Genomic DNA, 14,329 nt, shown 5'->3' with positions numbered 1-14,329 from the left:
TTGGTATATGTGCTGGAAATAATTACCTACATTCCTGCCCTCTGAAAACTTCTAGTCTATGACAGACACAGTGACTCTTCTGATAAAGAGTTTGTCAGCTAGGTGACCTCCTGAGATACTACAACTAACACAATGGAGGGGAAGCTTTGGCATCTCAAGTCTGCCAGAGGCGCATCCCTGGGCTGGGAGTGGTAGCCTCCACTTTTCAGAAGAGCTAAGCTAAGGACTTTATCAAGCAGTTCCCTTCCACATTTGGTCTCTCCTCAAGATTGGGCTCAAAGGAGGCTTCCCCAGTGCTCACCCATGCTTACGGCTAGCTTGGGGTGGGGGGAGGAGGGGGGAGGATGGGGGGGGTGGTAGCGACAAATCAGAGGGATACACAGTGCCCATGGAAGCTAACAGGACAGGCTATGTCACTCTCCGGCTTGCCCCCATCGGCCTGTGAGCGCCCTGTGCAGCAAAAGCCCGGCTCATCAGCTTTATGTCGTCTGTTCTTAGTGCAGTATTTGACAATGGCACGTGGCAGGTGCTCCTTTGTCGGGAAACCAGAGAACTTCAGAAGTGAGAAAGGTTTGGTCAGAATATTCTTCTGATAAAGCCAGAAGGGCCAGGGATGTGGGGGCTGGAAAGTGATGGAAGTGATTAAAATTAAGTTTCAGTGGGTCTCAGCATGCTCCTGCTGTCTTGTGGTTTGCTCGTGATTGGCGCTTAATAACTGTCTGAGGAACAAATGAACAGATTCCCAGTGAGCACGGTCGTCCCCTCGGGCAGCACTCCAGGATTAAAGGGCTGCAGTGGGGACTCAGGGGGACGTCAGCCTTTTTCTTTCCTCCCACCCTCATCCAGGGCAGCCCCTGGGTGCCCCTTGTGGATCACGGGTGAGACCGAGACCTTCGCGAAGCCCCTACAGGTTTCTCTTGTCTGGGATCTTCTAGCCTGAAAGGAGTGGTCGACCTGCAGTCCCCGCTGCACTTCCCTTCCCGCAGGGTGACTGGGGGACCGCCGAGGATGCGCGAGCCTTCCCCGGCAAAGTCCAGGATGCCGGCAACACGCTTGCCCTAGGGACAGTGGGCGTGTCCACTCCAAGAGCACGCTTTCGGTGAAGGGCGACGAACTCCCGGTCTCCCCACGCACGGAAGGACAGGAGGGCAGGTGACCGAATCCTCCCCTGGTCCTGCTCCGGCGGGTTCTCAGGCCACCCCCTCTGGGCGGAAATCTCTCCAGCCCTTCCTCTTCCTCCCCGCCCCCGCTTGGTGCGTGTGGGCCAAAGACTGAAGCTGGGGTCACGAGGCGGCCAGTGTCCGCAGGTCTCCTGGTCGCCAGCCAAAGGGAGAAAGCATTCAGTCCAGCGGCCTCAGCTTCGGGTCTGCCTGGGCTGCAAAAGAAGAGGGAAGGAGGAAGAGGCAGGCGGTCGTTTCCTAGTTATCTAACTTGAGCCACCCACCGCCAGCGTGCTTAATGGCGCTCCTGGCCGGATAATCGAGATCTTTGGAGCGACTGACATAATGACCATTCCTAATAAATCCTGAATAACGAATACGCGAATCCACCGTCCTAATGAGGCGGGCCCACTGTAGTCTCCACAACGTCGTATCGATCGGCTTCCTCGGCGCCGGCCTCCGCGGCTGCTCCCAGCTTTTCCAAGCTCCCTCCTAGTTCCTTCCTCCCGCCGGGAGCCACTGGGCACCGGAGCCCGGAGCGACGGTCGGCCGGCCGCCTCCGCGCTCGCCGGGCTCCTCCCGCCGCCCGGGCGAGAGACGCGCACCAACTGTGCAGAGCTCCGAGCGCAACGGGCGCGCGGGCGAAAAATGCGGGAATCAGTGCCCGGCTGGAAAAAAGCGCGGGCCCCATTCCGAGCCCCAGCGCCTCGTTTTCGAGTGCAGTCGGGCCTCTCGCCTTCGGCCGGGTTATTGTGTGTGTCCCGGGCCCGGAGCCTGCGCTGCCGTCTTCAGCTTGCCTCCCGGCCCAGGTTGCGTTCCGTTCTCGCCCAAGCACGCGGGAGGCTCCAGCCTCCACCACAGCAAACCAAGCCCCCGCCACGAGACGTCTCCCCAGGCCTCTGCCTCCGTGCTCCTGGCGGTTTTGATCCCCCGAAGCGCCCGGGCTGGGTCCCGGGTGCGGCGTTTTAGAGCCGCTAATCGAGCCGCCGAGGGGGCAAGGGGAGTGGGGAGGAGACGCTCGCTCTCACCCACGCAGTTATTAATTTCAAGGGAGTGTCACTTAGAGTGAAGGAAAATAACCCGGACGCGTGGCCAGAGACGTCGCGTCCCCCGCCCAAGCACAGCGCCCTTTGGTCGAGGCCGAGGCGTGGAGGGCTGCAGAGCGAGCCACATTTCAGCCCAGTCCTCATCTCACCATTTTCCAGGCGCCCCAGCTAGGGGCGAGGATCGCAGGGTCAGGGGGTAGGGGGGCGCACACATATTTGGGGGGCAGGGGGCAGTTGAGGAGGGTAACAGAGAAGAATACTCATCCTCCAGGGTCAGGGGCTGATTGGGAAGGGTGAGGTCGTGGTCTAGTTTTGGGGGGCCGGGCACCTAAGGGCACAGCCGCTTTAGCCTCTCCCCCTCCTCCTCCCCTCTCCGCAAACACCCTGAAGGAATGAGGTCACGTGGGTGAGTAGTGGGCGGGACCTAGTCTTGTCTGGAGGAAAAAAAAGCCATTTTGTCTCCCCCCGCCCCCCAGCCCCGGTCCCTCCCCTCCCCCCTCCGTCCCCTCCCCTCCCCTCCGTCCCTCCCACCCCAAACCGCTTTCACAAACTCCTTTCTTACCGTAGGTTTCTCCCCTCCCGCCGCCCGAGCGAGCGACACGGCTGCGGCCCCCCTCCCCTCCCTTCCCTCCCTCCCTCCCATCCCCCCTCCCCGAGACCCACCGGACCCCGAACCCAGGTAAGCGGACACGGACTCCCCTCTCCCTCCATCTCCTACCCCGTAACCATCTGGGGACTGAGACTGGGGGCGGGGGGGGGGCCGGTACATCCTTCTTTACAAACCCCTGCGGGGGGAGGCTCTGAGCCGGCCCTGGTCTGGCGTCCCCGCCCCACCCCCGCCGGCCCCTATCCTGGCTCGCCCCGTCCGCCTTTCTCCCTTTTTGCTCTCCCCTTTTCCTCCTTTCCAAGATGGCCGAAGTGGATTCCCCCTTTTAACGATCTGGCGTCTCCCTCGACCACCACCTCTTTGTGCCGCAGCCCCCCTACACCCTGCTCCCGAGGTAGTGAGGGGGAGGGTCCGAGGCAGCCACAAGGGCTTTTGGGTTCCACGCTGGGGCGGATCTCTGCCCCCCCCCGGCCCTCCCCACGAGCCGGAGCAGCCCCTGGCTCTCTCCCACTACTCCTTTCGGTTTGGGGAGGGGTCGCTCTCGGTTTCTTCCGTGGGCACTGGGGCGTCGTGCACGCGCGAGGACTGGAGGCCGGGAGGAAGGGGGCGAGCGTTTCGACTGCTGCGGGGTCGGGGGAGGGCGCTCTTCCCTGCCGGGCCCGGTCCTCTCGGGCACCTCCTCCGGTCGGTCCCTTCCCGCCCCCCCCCCATCCTGGGACTGGGCGCCCCGCCCCCTCCCCGAACCACCTCAGCGGAGCCTCTTTCTCCCGAACACCCCTCTTTGGGCCCCGCCGAAAGTTTGGCTCTAGGGAAGGTAGGAGCGGCCACCCGGTTACTGGGGTCTCTGACCCTCTGACCCAGGCGCCTGGGGATGCCCGGGGTGGAGGGGGTAGAATGGAGATGGGGAAGATTTATCGCGATATTTCCCATCACCCGCAGAGGCTGGAGGGGGCTCGCGGGCTGGCCCCTCTAACACTGGGGAGCCCGGCTGCCCCCTCCCTTCATAGGCCCTCTTGCTTCTCGTTCCGAGGGGGTGGGACCCCTCGGCGAACAGACACCCTTGCCCCTCCTGTCCCTACGGGGGGTCCAGGCATGCCTCTCTCCCTCCCCCACTGCCCCTATCTGCCCAGAATTGCTCCGGATGGCTTGAGGAGCGGAAGGAGGAGGCCCGGGGATGGTGAAGTTGCCTGTAAATATTGTGGAAGCGTTGCCCCGCGCTTCCCCCTGGTCTTTGTCTCTCAGAGACCCCCCACCCCCGCCGCGCTGCCTCAGTCTCCAGGGCTCCCTGTCGCTGGGGTGGGGTGGGAAGGTGGTCTCCTGCCTGTCTCCCACTCCGTTCTTAAGGCTCCTTCTCTGGGCTTCTTGCAGTTCTGTTCCTGAAACTCTAATTTCTCTTTTTCCTCCCCCTCTCCACTCTGTTCCAAGGTGTTAGTACTTGGAGAAGGAGCATAAAGGCAGCTCTGTTATAGCTTTTTGGTGGGGAGGTTTTCCCAGGGGGTTCCTGGTTTGGAGTTGGGGTTGAGGTCTTAGAGATGTCTTTGGAATGAGGCAGGAAACAAGCCTGAGGTGAGACTTGGGACTTGGGATCCAGACAGAGTATAGCTGGGTGGGGTTCAAGTTGAAGTCTTTGTCGGGGGTGCTCTCTGCTGCTTCTGGTCTTCCCTGGGAGATCTTGGTTGATGAAGCTGTTGCTATGGGAATGGAGAGGGCCTGAACAGGAAGAGGTGACATCTTTGTGCAGGTTGGATGCCCACCCCACTTCTCCAGGCTCTGGCCCCCAGAGGGGAGGCTGGGAGCTGCACTGCCTTTGTTGCCGGAAGACTTATGTTATGATTTACCCTGGGTAGACCCGGAATGCACAAAAGGTTAGTGTGTGTTTGCAGCTCTGGTTTCAGGCAGGGATGTCGGACTGTGTGCTCCTGGGGTGGGTGGGGGTGGCTTGTACATCTGGCAGGCGTGGGCCTGGCTCTGGTCTGGCTCTGTGTGTGATGAGGTGTGTCTGTGTGTGTGTCTGGCCAAGCGTCTGTCTGGCTGTGTGTGTCTGGCCAAGCGTCTGTCTGGCTGTGTGTGTGTAGTGTCTCTCTGGCCTAGTGTGTTGTGAGTGTGAGAGAGAAATGAAGGGGGTGTGTCTGACTGTGTGTGCATATGTGTGTGTATATCTGGCAGTGTATAATTGTGTATATTTTGGATTTTTGTCTTTGAGCTTAGGAAGCTGAGAGGTGGAGAGGGAGGGTAGAGTGAGCCTGTCTTCAGGAGACTAGAGGACTTTTTTTTAAAAATAAATTTGTTTATTTTTGGCTGCATTGGGTCTTTGTTGCTGCTTGCAGGCTTTCTCTAGTTGTGGTGAGTGGGGGCTACTCCTCGTTGCAGTGCAACGGCTTCTCATTGAGGTGGCTTCTCTTGTTGAGGAGCACGGGCTCTAGGCAAGTGGGCTTCAGTAGTTGTGCCTTACAGGCTCAGTAGTTGTGGCTCGTGGGCTCTAGAGTGCAAGCTCAGTTAGTGGTGCATGGGCTCAGTTGCTTGGCGGCGTGTGGGATCTTCCCCGACCAGGGCTCTGACCTGTGTCCCCTGCATTGGCAGGCAGATTCTTAACCACTGGGCCACCAGGGAAATCCCTAGAGGACTTATTTTGATGCTGCTGGTGGGAGGAGCAGATCCCCCACCCAGGATCAAGGATCAGGGAACACTGAGAGTTTGACAGTGTCCTCGGCAGACCTCCACCCCCTACCCTCCCTACACAAACACACAAATGCACATGCTTGCACAGCTGAACCCAAACTCCTGGGACCCAGTACATTCTGGCTCAATGAGCTTCCATAGAGCCTGCTTCCCTATCTATATCAGGGAAGTTGGGTGAGGCCGGTAGCCTCTGCCCCCTCTTCCTGCTTCAAAGCGAGAATGTGTGCTGATGGTTATGTTTTGGCCCAGAAGGCTCACTGAATGGTCTTCTGTGGAACCTAGAGTCCTTCTACCTTCCGCCTGCCTGGATGGAGTCAGGCCAGGCTTCCTGGTTCCTTAGATGAGTGGGAGGCCCGGCCTGGGTGCCAGTGTATAAGGAGCCCTGGAATGGGAGTCAGGCTGCATCTAGTCCTAGAGCTGCCGCTGAGTGACTGCGTGACCTGAGACAAGTCACTTCTTTCTGAGTTTCTTCATCTGTAAAATGAAAGGACTGGACAAGATGCTTTCTAAGATCCCTTCCGCTTCTGCAATTCTAGATGTCTGGATGTGACTGTGAGTGACTCTTCCCAAGACTTGGAGATTTTCTAGTGAGGGAGTTGGGTGAATTTCACGTGGAGAGAAAGCAGAGCAAAGAATGCTGTGACTGGGCATCTGAAGGAGCAGAAGGGAACCTCTGGGTTATCAGAGACTAGCTATTTCTGCAGGGGAAAAAGATGAAAAAAAACAGCTGACAGTGAGAGGAGTGGCAAGAGGAGTTGGGGTTTGGAGCTGGGTGCTGATCAAGCTCCTCTCCTGCCACTATAGCTGAAATCTGGGGCCCCAGGGGCAAGGAGCAAGGGCTGTTCCACCATCATGCCCTTGCACAGACAGTGGTTTGGGGACAGAAAATATGGAATGACTTGGCCCCTGGTTGGGGGAGGTGTTGCGGGGGGGTGGGGGGGGAGAGGCAGTGCTCAGGTCCACTGTGGGGATGTGGTCAGTACTGACCTGTGAAAGCCCCCAGAGCTCTACAGGGCCACTTCCAAATGGCCCTTGGTCTCCCTTTTTCTGCTTCTTGGGACTTGTGTCTCCCTCTTCTTCACCCTCAGGCTCTTCCCTAAGGTGATGGGAGCTGGAGGTCCAGCCAGTTGTAGCTGGGGAGGAACCGGGTATCAGGTGTGGGGCCCTGAGGCCTGGTGGGGGGAGAGAGACGGTGAGTGGGTGAGGGAACAGAGCTCCTGTTTACAGTTGTTCTTGGCACCTGCTGGCAGGGCCCTGCAGGTAACCATGGCAATCAGGTGAGGAGCCAATCAGTGCTCCTCCCCACCCCCAGCCCCAGAGGTAACAGTCTGAGGCCCCTGGGGATGGGGTGGGGGGAGCAGGGAGTGTGGCAAGGGGGCTCATTTCTCAAAGGGAGAAGGAGGAACATTTCACTCAATAAGCAGCATGGCTCTTGCCTTCACCCATGCATCCAGAATGGAACTTGAGGGGTAGTCCTGGTCTGAATTCTCACAAGTGCTTGCAGAAGTGAGAGGGTGAGGGTCACAGCCATGTGCTTAGGAGCTCCTGTGTGTTGAGGCCACAGTTGGTCTGGCAGGAACGGGATGGGGGTTCTTAAAAGCAAGTGTCTGTTTTGAAAACACAGCGAGTACGTGAATGAGGTGGCTAAGGCAGTGTGAAGCGCCCACGTGTGTGTGTGTGTGTGTGAGAGAGAGAGACAGAGAGAGAAGAGGGCACGAGATTTGCCAGTAGCAACCAGGACCCTCATATGTTTTGTTTCAGAATGTTTTGTTTCTGGCTATGCACACACACACTTAGATTCATTTGGACAAGACACACACACACACACACACACACACACACACACACACACACACACACACACACACACACACACACGACAAGTAGTCACATGAAGTACCTTTGGAGGCCCAACAGCATGTATACATCCGATGGATATTACACACACTCAGCAAGTCAGCCAGGGAGTTTGTTCCCTCCTCTGGATGGTTGTAATAATATTTGGGCATCTTGCCAGAGGTTACTATGGGAACGACCAAACAGTGTAGTAGCCAGCAAGGCTTCTACATAATTATGAAGAGGGGACCCATGCAGGGAGAGCTGACTAAGGGGGCGGGAACCCCTTTCCTTCCTCGGGCCGTGTCTGCAGATCTTGGCTGCTGCATCTCCGCTGGCTCCCGGCGTGCTTGTTCCCCTCTGTCTGCCCTGCAACTTGGTGTCTCTCCCACATGTGGCCTTTGTGTCTCTCTATCTCTTTCGGGCTCTGGCCAGCTTCTGTTGGCTGTTTGGGTCCTGGCCAAAGTCATCCTGGGGTCTCTATAGAAACTGCCGATTCCCAGCTGTGAATTTCGGGTCCTAGAAAACCCAATGTGTTGGCTTTAGAAATCTTTCTGGAAAGGAGAGAAGGATGTATGTTGTACAAGAGCTGTTGGGGCTTGGCTGCCCTCCCAAGCCCTGCCCCTTGGGCTTTTACTCTGGGAAAGAGGAGGGAGGTGCCATCGCTTCTGGGTGCAGGTTGGATTTCTATACCAAGAAGTAAGCACATCAGCCAGTGCAGACTTGGGCTTTGCCTGTCCTCCCTAGACCCTGCCAGGGCCTGGCTGGGTGCTTGGCAGGCTGTGGGGAGAACTTTCTGCCCAGCTTTGGCAGGCACCTCTGAGAGCCTGTGGTCTGTCACTGGACAGCTTATGGCCAGGTTGCGGACGGGAGACAGCAGCTGGGTGGCAGTGCCCATGTGGGGAGATTCCTGCGTGTGCCTGGGAGGGGCACCGTGCAGCAGGCTCTCTGCCGGGGCACGTGGCGGCCTTCCTGTGGAAGGGGCAGTAGCAGTCTTTTTGCCCAGACTCTCTGCAGTTACCTGCAGAGTCCAGGGCTGGGCCAGGGGTCAGGCTGGAGCTGTGTGTTCCCAACTTTGGGCACATAAGGACCATCCTCAGTATTTCCTGCTTGAGCACCAGGCCAGCATGGTCAGTGTATGGTACATTTCCAGGGAGTTGCTCCTGGGCCGGGGCTGGATGCAGCAGTGCAAGGACAGGTTATGGGGTGCCCCCTTCAGACTTAGGGCGGTCATGCCCCCAGTGTTTCCAGGGAAGGCTTCCTGGAGAAGGAGTGATGGGATGGAAGGAGGTTGGATGGAATAGAAAGACCCTGTCAGGAGCCTGAGTTTCCTCATAGCTCCGAGTGAGTTCACTGGAGTGAATGTGAACTGGCATCAGGGAGATTTTTTTTTTTCTCTTGGTGGGATCTTCCTGGAGCAGGGATCGAACTCGTGTCTGCTGCATTGGCAGGAGGATTCTTTACCACCGCACCACCTAGGAAGTCCCAGGGAGATTTTTTTAAAACTCTGTTCTCTTCCATTTTCCTGCTTCCCCACATCCTCTGGAGAGTTGAGGAGTACTTCCTGTGGTCCTCTGTCTTTCTGCTTCTCCTGAGATAGAACCTGACCTTGTTGCTCAAGGTCACGGGAATCTCCAGAGCCCCCGGCAACCAGTGAACACTTGGGGGTGGGGCGGGGGGGTCAGAAAGAACCAGCCCCACGCATGGACCCATTCCGGGAGAGATGTTTCTTGGGCGGGTGGAGTAGAGAAGGGAGGGGCTCTTGGATCTCTGGGTTCCTGATTCCAGGTTTATCTCCCAGGGTGACGCTCCCCAGTCCCCTGCCCCCACCCCGGCATCATGCATCGGACCACACGCATCAAAATCACCGAGCTGAACCCTCACCTCATGTGTGCCCTCTGTGGGGGGTATTTCATCGACGCCACTACCATCGTGGAGTGCTTGCATTCCTGTGAGTTGGGTCGAGGGGCTGCTCCTCGGGGTGGGTGGCCTCTGCCCTACAGACCAAATCTGTGTGTCTGGCGAGGGTCCCAGGTCTTTGAGAGGCTGCCTGGGAGGGGATACTGGAGGGTTGAGCCCAGAAGTACATTTGGGGGACTTCACCTGAAATCTCAGTTCTCTCCCTGAATCTCTGTGGCTAAACTTGCACTCCCTGAAGGTGCAGCTGCCCTGGTGTGCACCACGGGCTTGTGGCCAGGGGCCAGGGACCCTGGGAGGTGTCTGATAGGTTGGTTGTTGTTTTGTACTCCTTGCGGGGGGCTTGGGGCTCACCTTCTGCGTGGTACCTGACACTGGCTACACACACACACACACACACACACACACACACACACACACACGATCTGTCCTCACCTTCTGCGTGGTACCTGACACTGGCTACACACACACACACACACACACACACACACACACACACACACACACACACACACATGATCTGTCCTCCCCCAAGGATGGATGATAAGGGGCAGTTGCCATCTGTGCAAAACAGGACTGCATTGGGTCTTTGAACGGGCTTGAGCTGTGGGAACAAGGTGGAGGAGAGGGGATACCTGAACCCAAGCAGGGGGCATGGGGGCTGGTCCTGGGTTCTGAAGGGGACTATGACTCTTCTTCCTCTCTCCACACCCGCCAAGTCTGCAAAACCTGCATCGTGCGCTACCTGGAGACCAACAAGTACTGCCCCATGTGCGACGTGCAGGTCCACAAAACCCGGCCGCTGCTCAGCATCAGGTGGGCCCAGCACGTTCTGTCGCCACCCATCCTCCGGGACAGCTGCTCTCTGTCCCCAGCCCTCCTTGCTTCCTAAAGCCAGGGTAGCAGGTGGGGGAGAAGCACCAGGCATGGACCAAGTCCTCTTCCTTCCCTCGGGGATATATCCAGCTGAGAAATTCTAGAGAGGTAGAGACGAGGCCTATAGGGACCCCCATGCCTGGGCCCTGGATCTCAGGAAAGGTGGTGGGAAGAGGGGCCCCCGGGCTGGAGAGTCAGGGTGAGGTGGTTGCTGACAGGCCCCTGTGTGCTTTTTTCCAGATCTGACAAAACCCTTCAAGACATTGTCTACAAATTGGTCCCTGGGCTTTTTAAAGGTATCTACACCCTTCATCTTCCTGCCACCGCCCCCCACTGCTGAGCCGGTAGCTTCCCCCTCAGCCTGCTCCCTCTCTTCCAGATGAGATGAAACGGCGCCGGGATTTCTATGCAGCCTACCCCCTGACAGAAGGTGAGTGTTCACCTGTGTGTGTGTGCGCGTGCGTGGGTTTGTACGCGCACGTGGCGCTGCCCCAGGTACAAGGACCAGATGCATGCAGGGCCAGTGGGCACCACCACGCCGCCTCCCCAGCCCAGGGGGGTAGCTGGGCTCACTGCACTGAGCTCTGAGATCCCTGGGTCCTTGGTAGGGCTCCTGTCCCCCATCTCCTAGGCCCACCCCTTAGAGCTCTCTCCTTCTGCAGTCCCCAACGGCTCCAACGAGGACCGTGGTGAGGTTCTGGAGCAGGAGAAAGGGGCTCTGAGTGACGATGAGATCGTCAGCCTCTCCATCGAGTTCTATGAAGGTGTCAGGCAAGTCTGACCCGTGCCTGGTTCTTTTGGGGTCCTAGGCTGGGTCCCTTCTCCCATGCCGTCCTCATTCCCCAGGAGGAAAGGGTGCTTCTGGGAGGGCCTTCCAGATGTGTGCGGTTAGATCCTGCCTGTCCAGGGTCTCCCTCGCTTCATTCCTTCTCCTCCTACAGGGACCGGGAAGAGAAGAAGGGCCCCCTGGAGAATGGGGATGGCGACAAGGAGAAGGTGAGTGCTGGGTCCTGCCCAGGAGCGGGGTGTGGGCTGGGAGAGAGTGCTTGGGGTGGACTCCAGCCCTTGGGTGCCTCTCCCTCAGCAGACAGGGGTGCGCTTCCTGCGATGCCCAGCAGCCATGACTGTTATGCATCTTGCCAAGTTTCTCCGCAACAAGATGGATGTGCCCAGCAAGTACAAGGTGAGTCCCTGGGCCCTTTTGAAAAATGTGTCATCAGTGAGAGAGGTGTGTGGATGTGTCTGACGAATTGTGCGTCTCAGCCATTGTTGAGGGCTGGCTGGGTGTCACCAAGGGCCTGCATGGTTGTGTAATTGAGTCCGTGTCAAAGGGTAATTGAAAACAAGATTCGGGTGGGGCAGTCTGCGTCTGCTGAAGCCAGTGTGCAGAGGTGCATGAGACGAAGATGGTGTGTGTGTGTGTACACGTGCTTGCATGCTTAGAGCTGTCGCAGAGGTGTGTGTGTAAAAACGCAGGGCCTCATCTGGGGCCAGCTGGCTGTGGGAATGCTAGTCTGAAACTACCAAGGAGCTTTAGGACACTGCTTCTCAAATTTGAAAATGTATATGATCCTCTAGAGATCTTGTTAAAATGCAGATTCTTTTTTTTTTGGGGGGGTGGGGCGCGTGCCACACGGCATGCGGGATCTTAGTTCCCCCACCAGGGAGGGAACCCATGCCCCCTGTGGTGGAGGCACAGAGTCCTAAACATTGGACCACCAGGGAGGGAAGTTCCAAGATGCAGATTCTGGTTGAGTAGATTTCGCGTTTCTGGCAAGCTCCCAGGTGCTTCCAGTGCTGCTGGTCCGTGGGCTATTGAGGCTCTTAGGACAGTGGATCCCAAACTTTGCCATGTGTCAGAATTACATGGGGGGTTGCCTGTCGAGATTAAAACTCAGTTCACATCATACCAGTCCAAACAATCTCTGGGAGTGAAACCCAAGCATTGGTGTGATTCCACTGTGCAGCCTGGGTGAGAGCCACTGCTGCACAAGTTCCTTCTCACGTGGGCCTTTTCTTTGCCTGCTGGCTCCTCTGGAGAACATGCCAGAGATAGGAGGGGACACAGACCACTGTGTGGGGGGCTGGGGCTGGGGTTGTTGATGACGTGGGTATCTTCTCTGGATCCCTTCCCACCTGCTGGTCAGGAGTTATGTTGGGACAACTCTTACAGGGAAGTTGAATCCACTGTGAAACCCCCTGCTTGGAGCCTCTTTGCCAAACAGCTGAAGGCTCGAGCTGTCCCCCCTTTCCTCCTCCAGGTTGAGGTTCTCTATGAGGACGAGCCGCTGAAGGAATACTATACCCTTATGGACATTGCCTACATCTACCCCTGGCGGCGGGTGAGTACGAGACAGTGGACAGGGCTGAGAGGGGACCCTGGGCCATCACGTGGGCCACCCTGCTCTTACCACAGACCGTTCTTCCCTCGTCTTATGAGCTGGGCACGTCCAGGGTGGCCTGGCATACCAGGTCAGCCTCCGGACCATCTCTCACTGATGACCTTCCACACTCAGAAGGAGGAAAGGATCCTTGGGCAGATCACGTGCCCCAATGCGGGTGGCCGTGGAGGAGTAAACTTTTGCCTTCTGCTCTCTGGGTCTCTGTGTGCCTCTGTCTCTCTGGCCTTGCTCGGTCAGCCCCACTTCGTGTGTCTCCTGCCCTCCAGCCGGTCTTTCTCCTCGCCGAGGCCGGGGCCTTCCCTTCCTCCCTGTTTGGGCACTGTGGGGTGAGGGCGGGTGGCTGCCCCATCAGCCGCTTCTCCTGACGCGCGCCCCTCCCCCTCTCCCTGCAGAATGGCCCTCTCCCCCTCAAGTATCGTGTCCAGCCAGCCTGCAAGCGGCTCGCCTTGCCCACAGCGCCCACCCCCTCCGAGGGCACCAACACCAGCGGGGCGTCCGAGTGTGAGTCAGTCAGCGACAAGGCTCCCAGCCCCGCCACCCTGCCGGCCACCTGCTCCTCCCTGCCCAGCCCAGCCACCCCCTCCCAGGGCTCTCCCAGCTCCCACGGCCCCTCAGCCCCCCACCCTACCTCCCCCACTCCCCCTGCGACAGCCGGGGGAGCCACCGCAGCTGCCAACGGGGGCACCTCGAACTGCCTGCAGACACCACCTTCCACCAGCAGGGGGCGCAAGATGACTGTCAACGGAGCTCCTGTGCCCCCCTTAACTTGAGGAAAGGGACCCTCTCCCTCCTTTTCCAGCCATGCCTCTCCACCCCTCCACTTTTTCTGGGCCCCCTTTTCCATCTCTTCTACTTTCCCCAGCTCCTTCCCCCTTAGGGGTGGGGGATGGGTTTTATAAATAAATCTATATATATATGTACATAGGAAAAACCAAATATACATACTTATTTTCTATGGACCAACCAGATTAATTTAAATGCCACAGGAAACAAACTTTATGTGTGTGTGTATGTGTGGGGGATGGTGTGTTCATTTTTAGGGGGTCCTGTGTAATTTGCTCTGCTCTTTTTGGGGGTGCCTAGAGGTGAATGGGAGGGGCCCCTTGAGGCTGGGTGAAACCCTGCCCCATCCTCCTCCTGTTTCCCAAGGCATATGGGGTGTTGGAGGCGCCGCCACCAGTCCGCAAAGCTTTAGGCACAGCTCTAACTGGCTGTGTGTGGGGTCCACCCTGTTTCTCTCCGCATCTTGGCTGCTGTCCTGCCCTGACCAGTACCCCCACCCCGTTGTTGAATGTCCAGAGAAGTGCTAAGACAGTGCCTTTTACAAATGCAGCCTATCCCCTGGTTCTGAGGAGCAAGTGGGCAGTGGAGAGGGCATCTCCCCTACCGTCTCCTCTTGCAGTGGAAACTTTGTGTAAAGAATAGATAGTTCTGCCATTTCTCCCCCTATGTGTGTGGCCTTTGCATCATTTATCTTGTGGAAAAGAAGATTGAGGCCCCAGAAGGCCTCAGCCCTTGAACTTCCACTGTGGTGTTAGCATTGTGAACCGCTTCACCCCCTTCTCCCACGCCCCCACCCAGGAGCCCACATGAGCAAGGCGGTGGCAACGTCTCCCTCGGGGGCCTGGAGTGGAGAGGTGGCGGGGGTGACCTCAGATAAGCACAGACCCCAGGTTATGCTGAAGGCAAACAGTTCTCCAGTCCCTTCCACCCCCAGCTGAGGCCAAGTCAGGAAAGAGCAACAGAGGCATCGAAAAGCACAAGAAGACAAACCTGTAAGATCTGACCTCAGCTCCATCCTCAGAA

At 57.8% G+C, this 14,329-nt stretch overlaps 1 protein-coding gene across 6 annotated transcripts; it reads left to right on the top strand.

Annotated features, from left to right (window-relative positions):
• Window positions 1–2,729: 2,729 nt before the first annotated feature.
• PCGF2 (polycomb group ring finger 2) lies at window positions 2,730–13,459 on the top strand. 6 transcript variants are annotated; one of them, XM_057716749.1, is made up of 10 exons: window positions 2,730–2,885; window positions 9,130–9,279; window positions 9,965–10,061; window positions 10,362–10,417; window positions 10,501–10,551; window positions 10,784–10,892; window positions 11,063–11,117; window positions 11,209–11,304; window positions 12,383–12,463; window positions 12,916–13,459. In XM_057716749.1, exons 2-10 carry the CDS (start codon window positions 9,168–9,170, stop codon window positions 13,291–13,293), a joined length of 1,035 nt encoding a protein of 344 aa, XP_057572732.1. In that variant the 5' UTR covers window positions 2,730–2,885; window positions 9,130–9,167; the 3' UTR covers window positions 13,294–13,459. The 6 variants fall into 6 exon arrangements, with proteins under 6 accessions (XP_057572732.1, XP_057572728.1, XP_057572729.1 ...); XM_057716745.1 differs by having other exon boundaries at window positions 11,206–11,304; XM_057716746.1 differs by lacking the exon at window positions 2,730–2,885 and adding an exon at window positions 3,048–3,207 and having other exon boundaries at window positions 11,206–11,304.
• Window positions 13,460–14,329: the final 870 nt, after the last annotated feature.

Source organism: Hippopotamus amphibius, chromosome 17, assembly GCF_030028045.1.
Source record: "Hippopotamus amphibius kiboko isolate mHipAmp2 chromosome 17, mHipAmp2.hap2, whole genome shotgun sequence".
Classification (NCBI taxonomy): Eukaryota; Metazoa; Chordata; class Mammalia; order Artiodactyla; family Hippopotamidae; genus Hippopotamus; species Hippopotamus amphibius.
Note: the sequence above shows the minus strand (reverse complement) of the source record. Positions and strands in the feature narration are given on the sequence as shown.

Coding starts and splice junctions, on each gene's coding strand:
- PCGF2 (XM_057716745.1), top strand. CDS start 9,168: ATGCATCGGACCACACGCATCAAAATCACCGAGCTGAACCCTCACCTC. Junction 10,418..10,500: donor GGTCCCTGGGCTTTTTAAAG/GTATCTACACCC, acceptor CCTCTCTTCCAG/ATGAGATGAAACGGCGCCGG. Junction 11,305..12,382: donor ATGTGCCCAGCAAGTACAAG/GTGAGTCCCTGG, acceptor TTCCTCCTCCAG/GTTGAGGTTCTCTATGAGGA.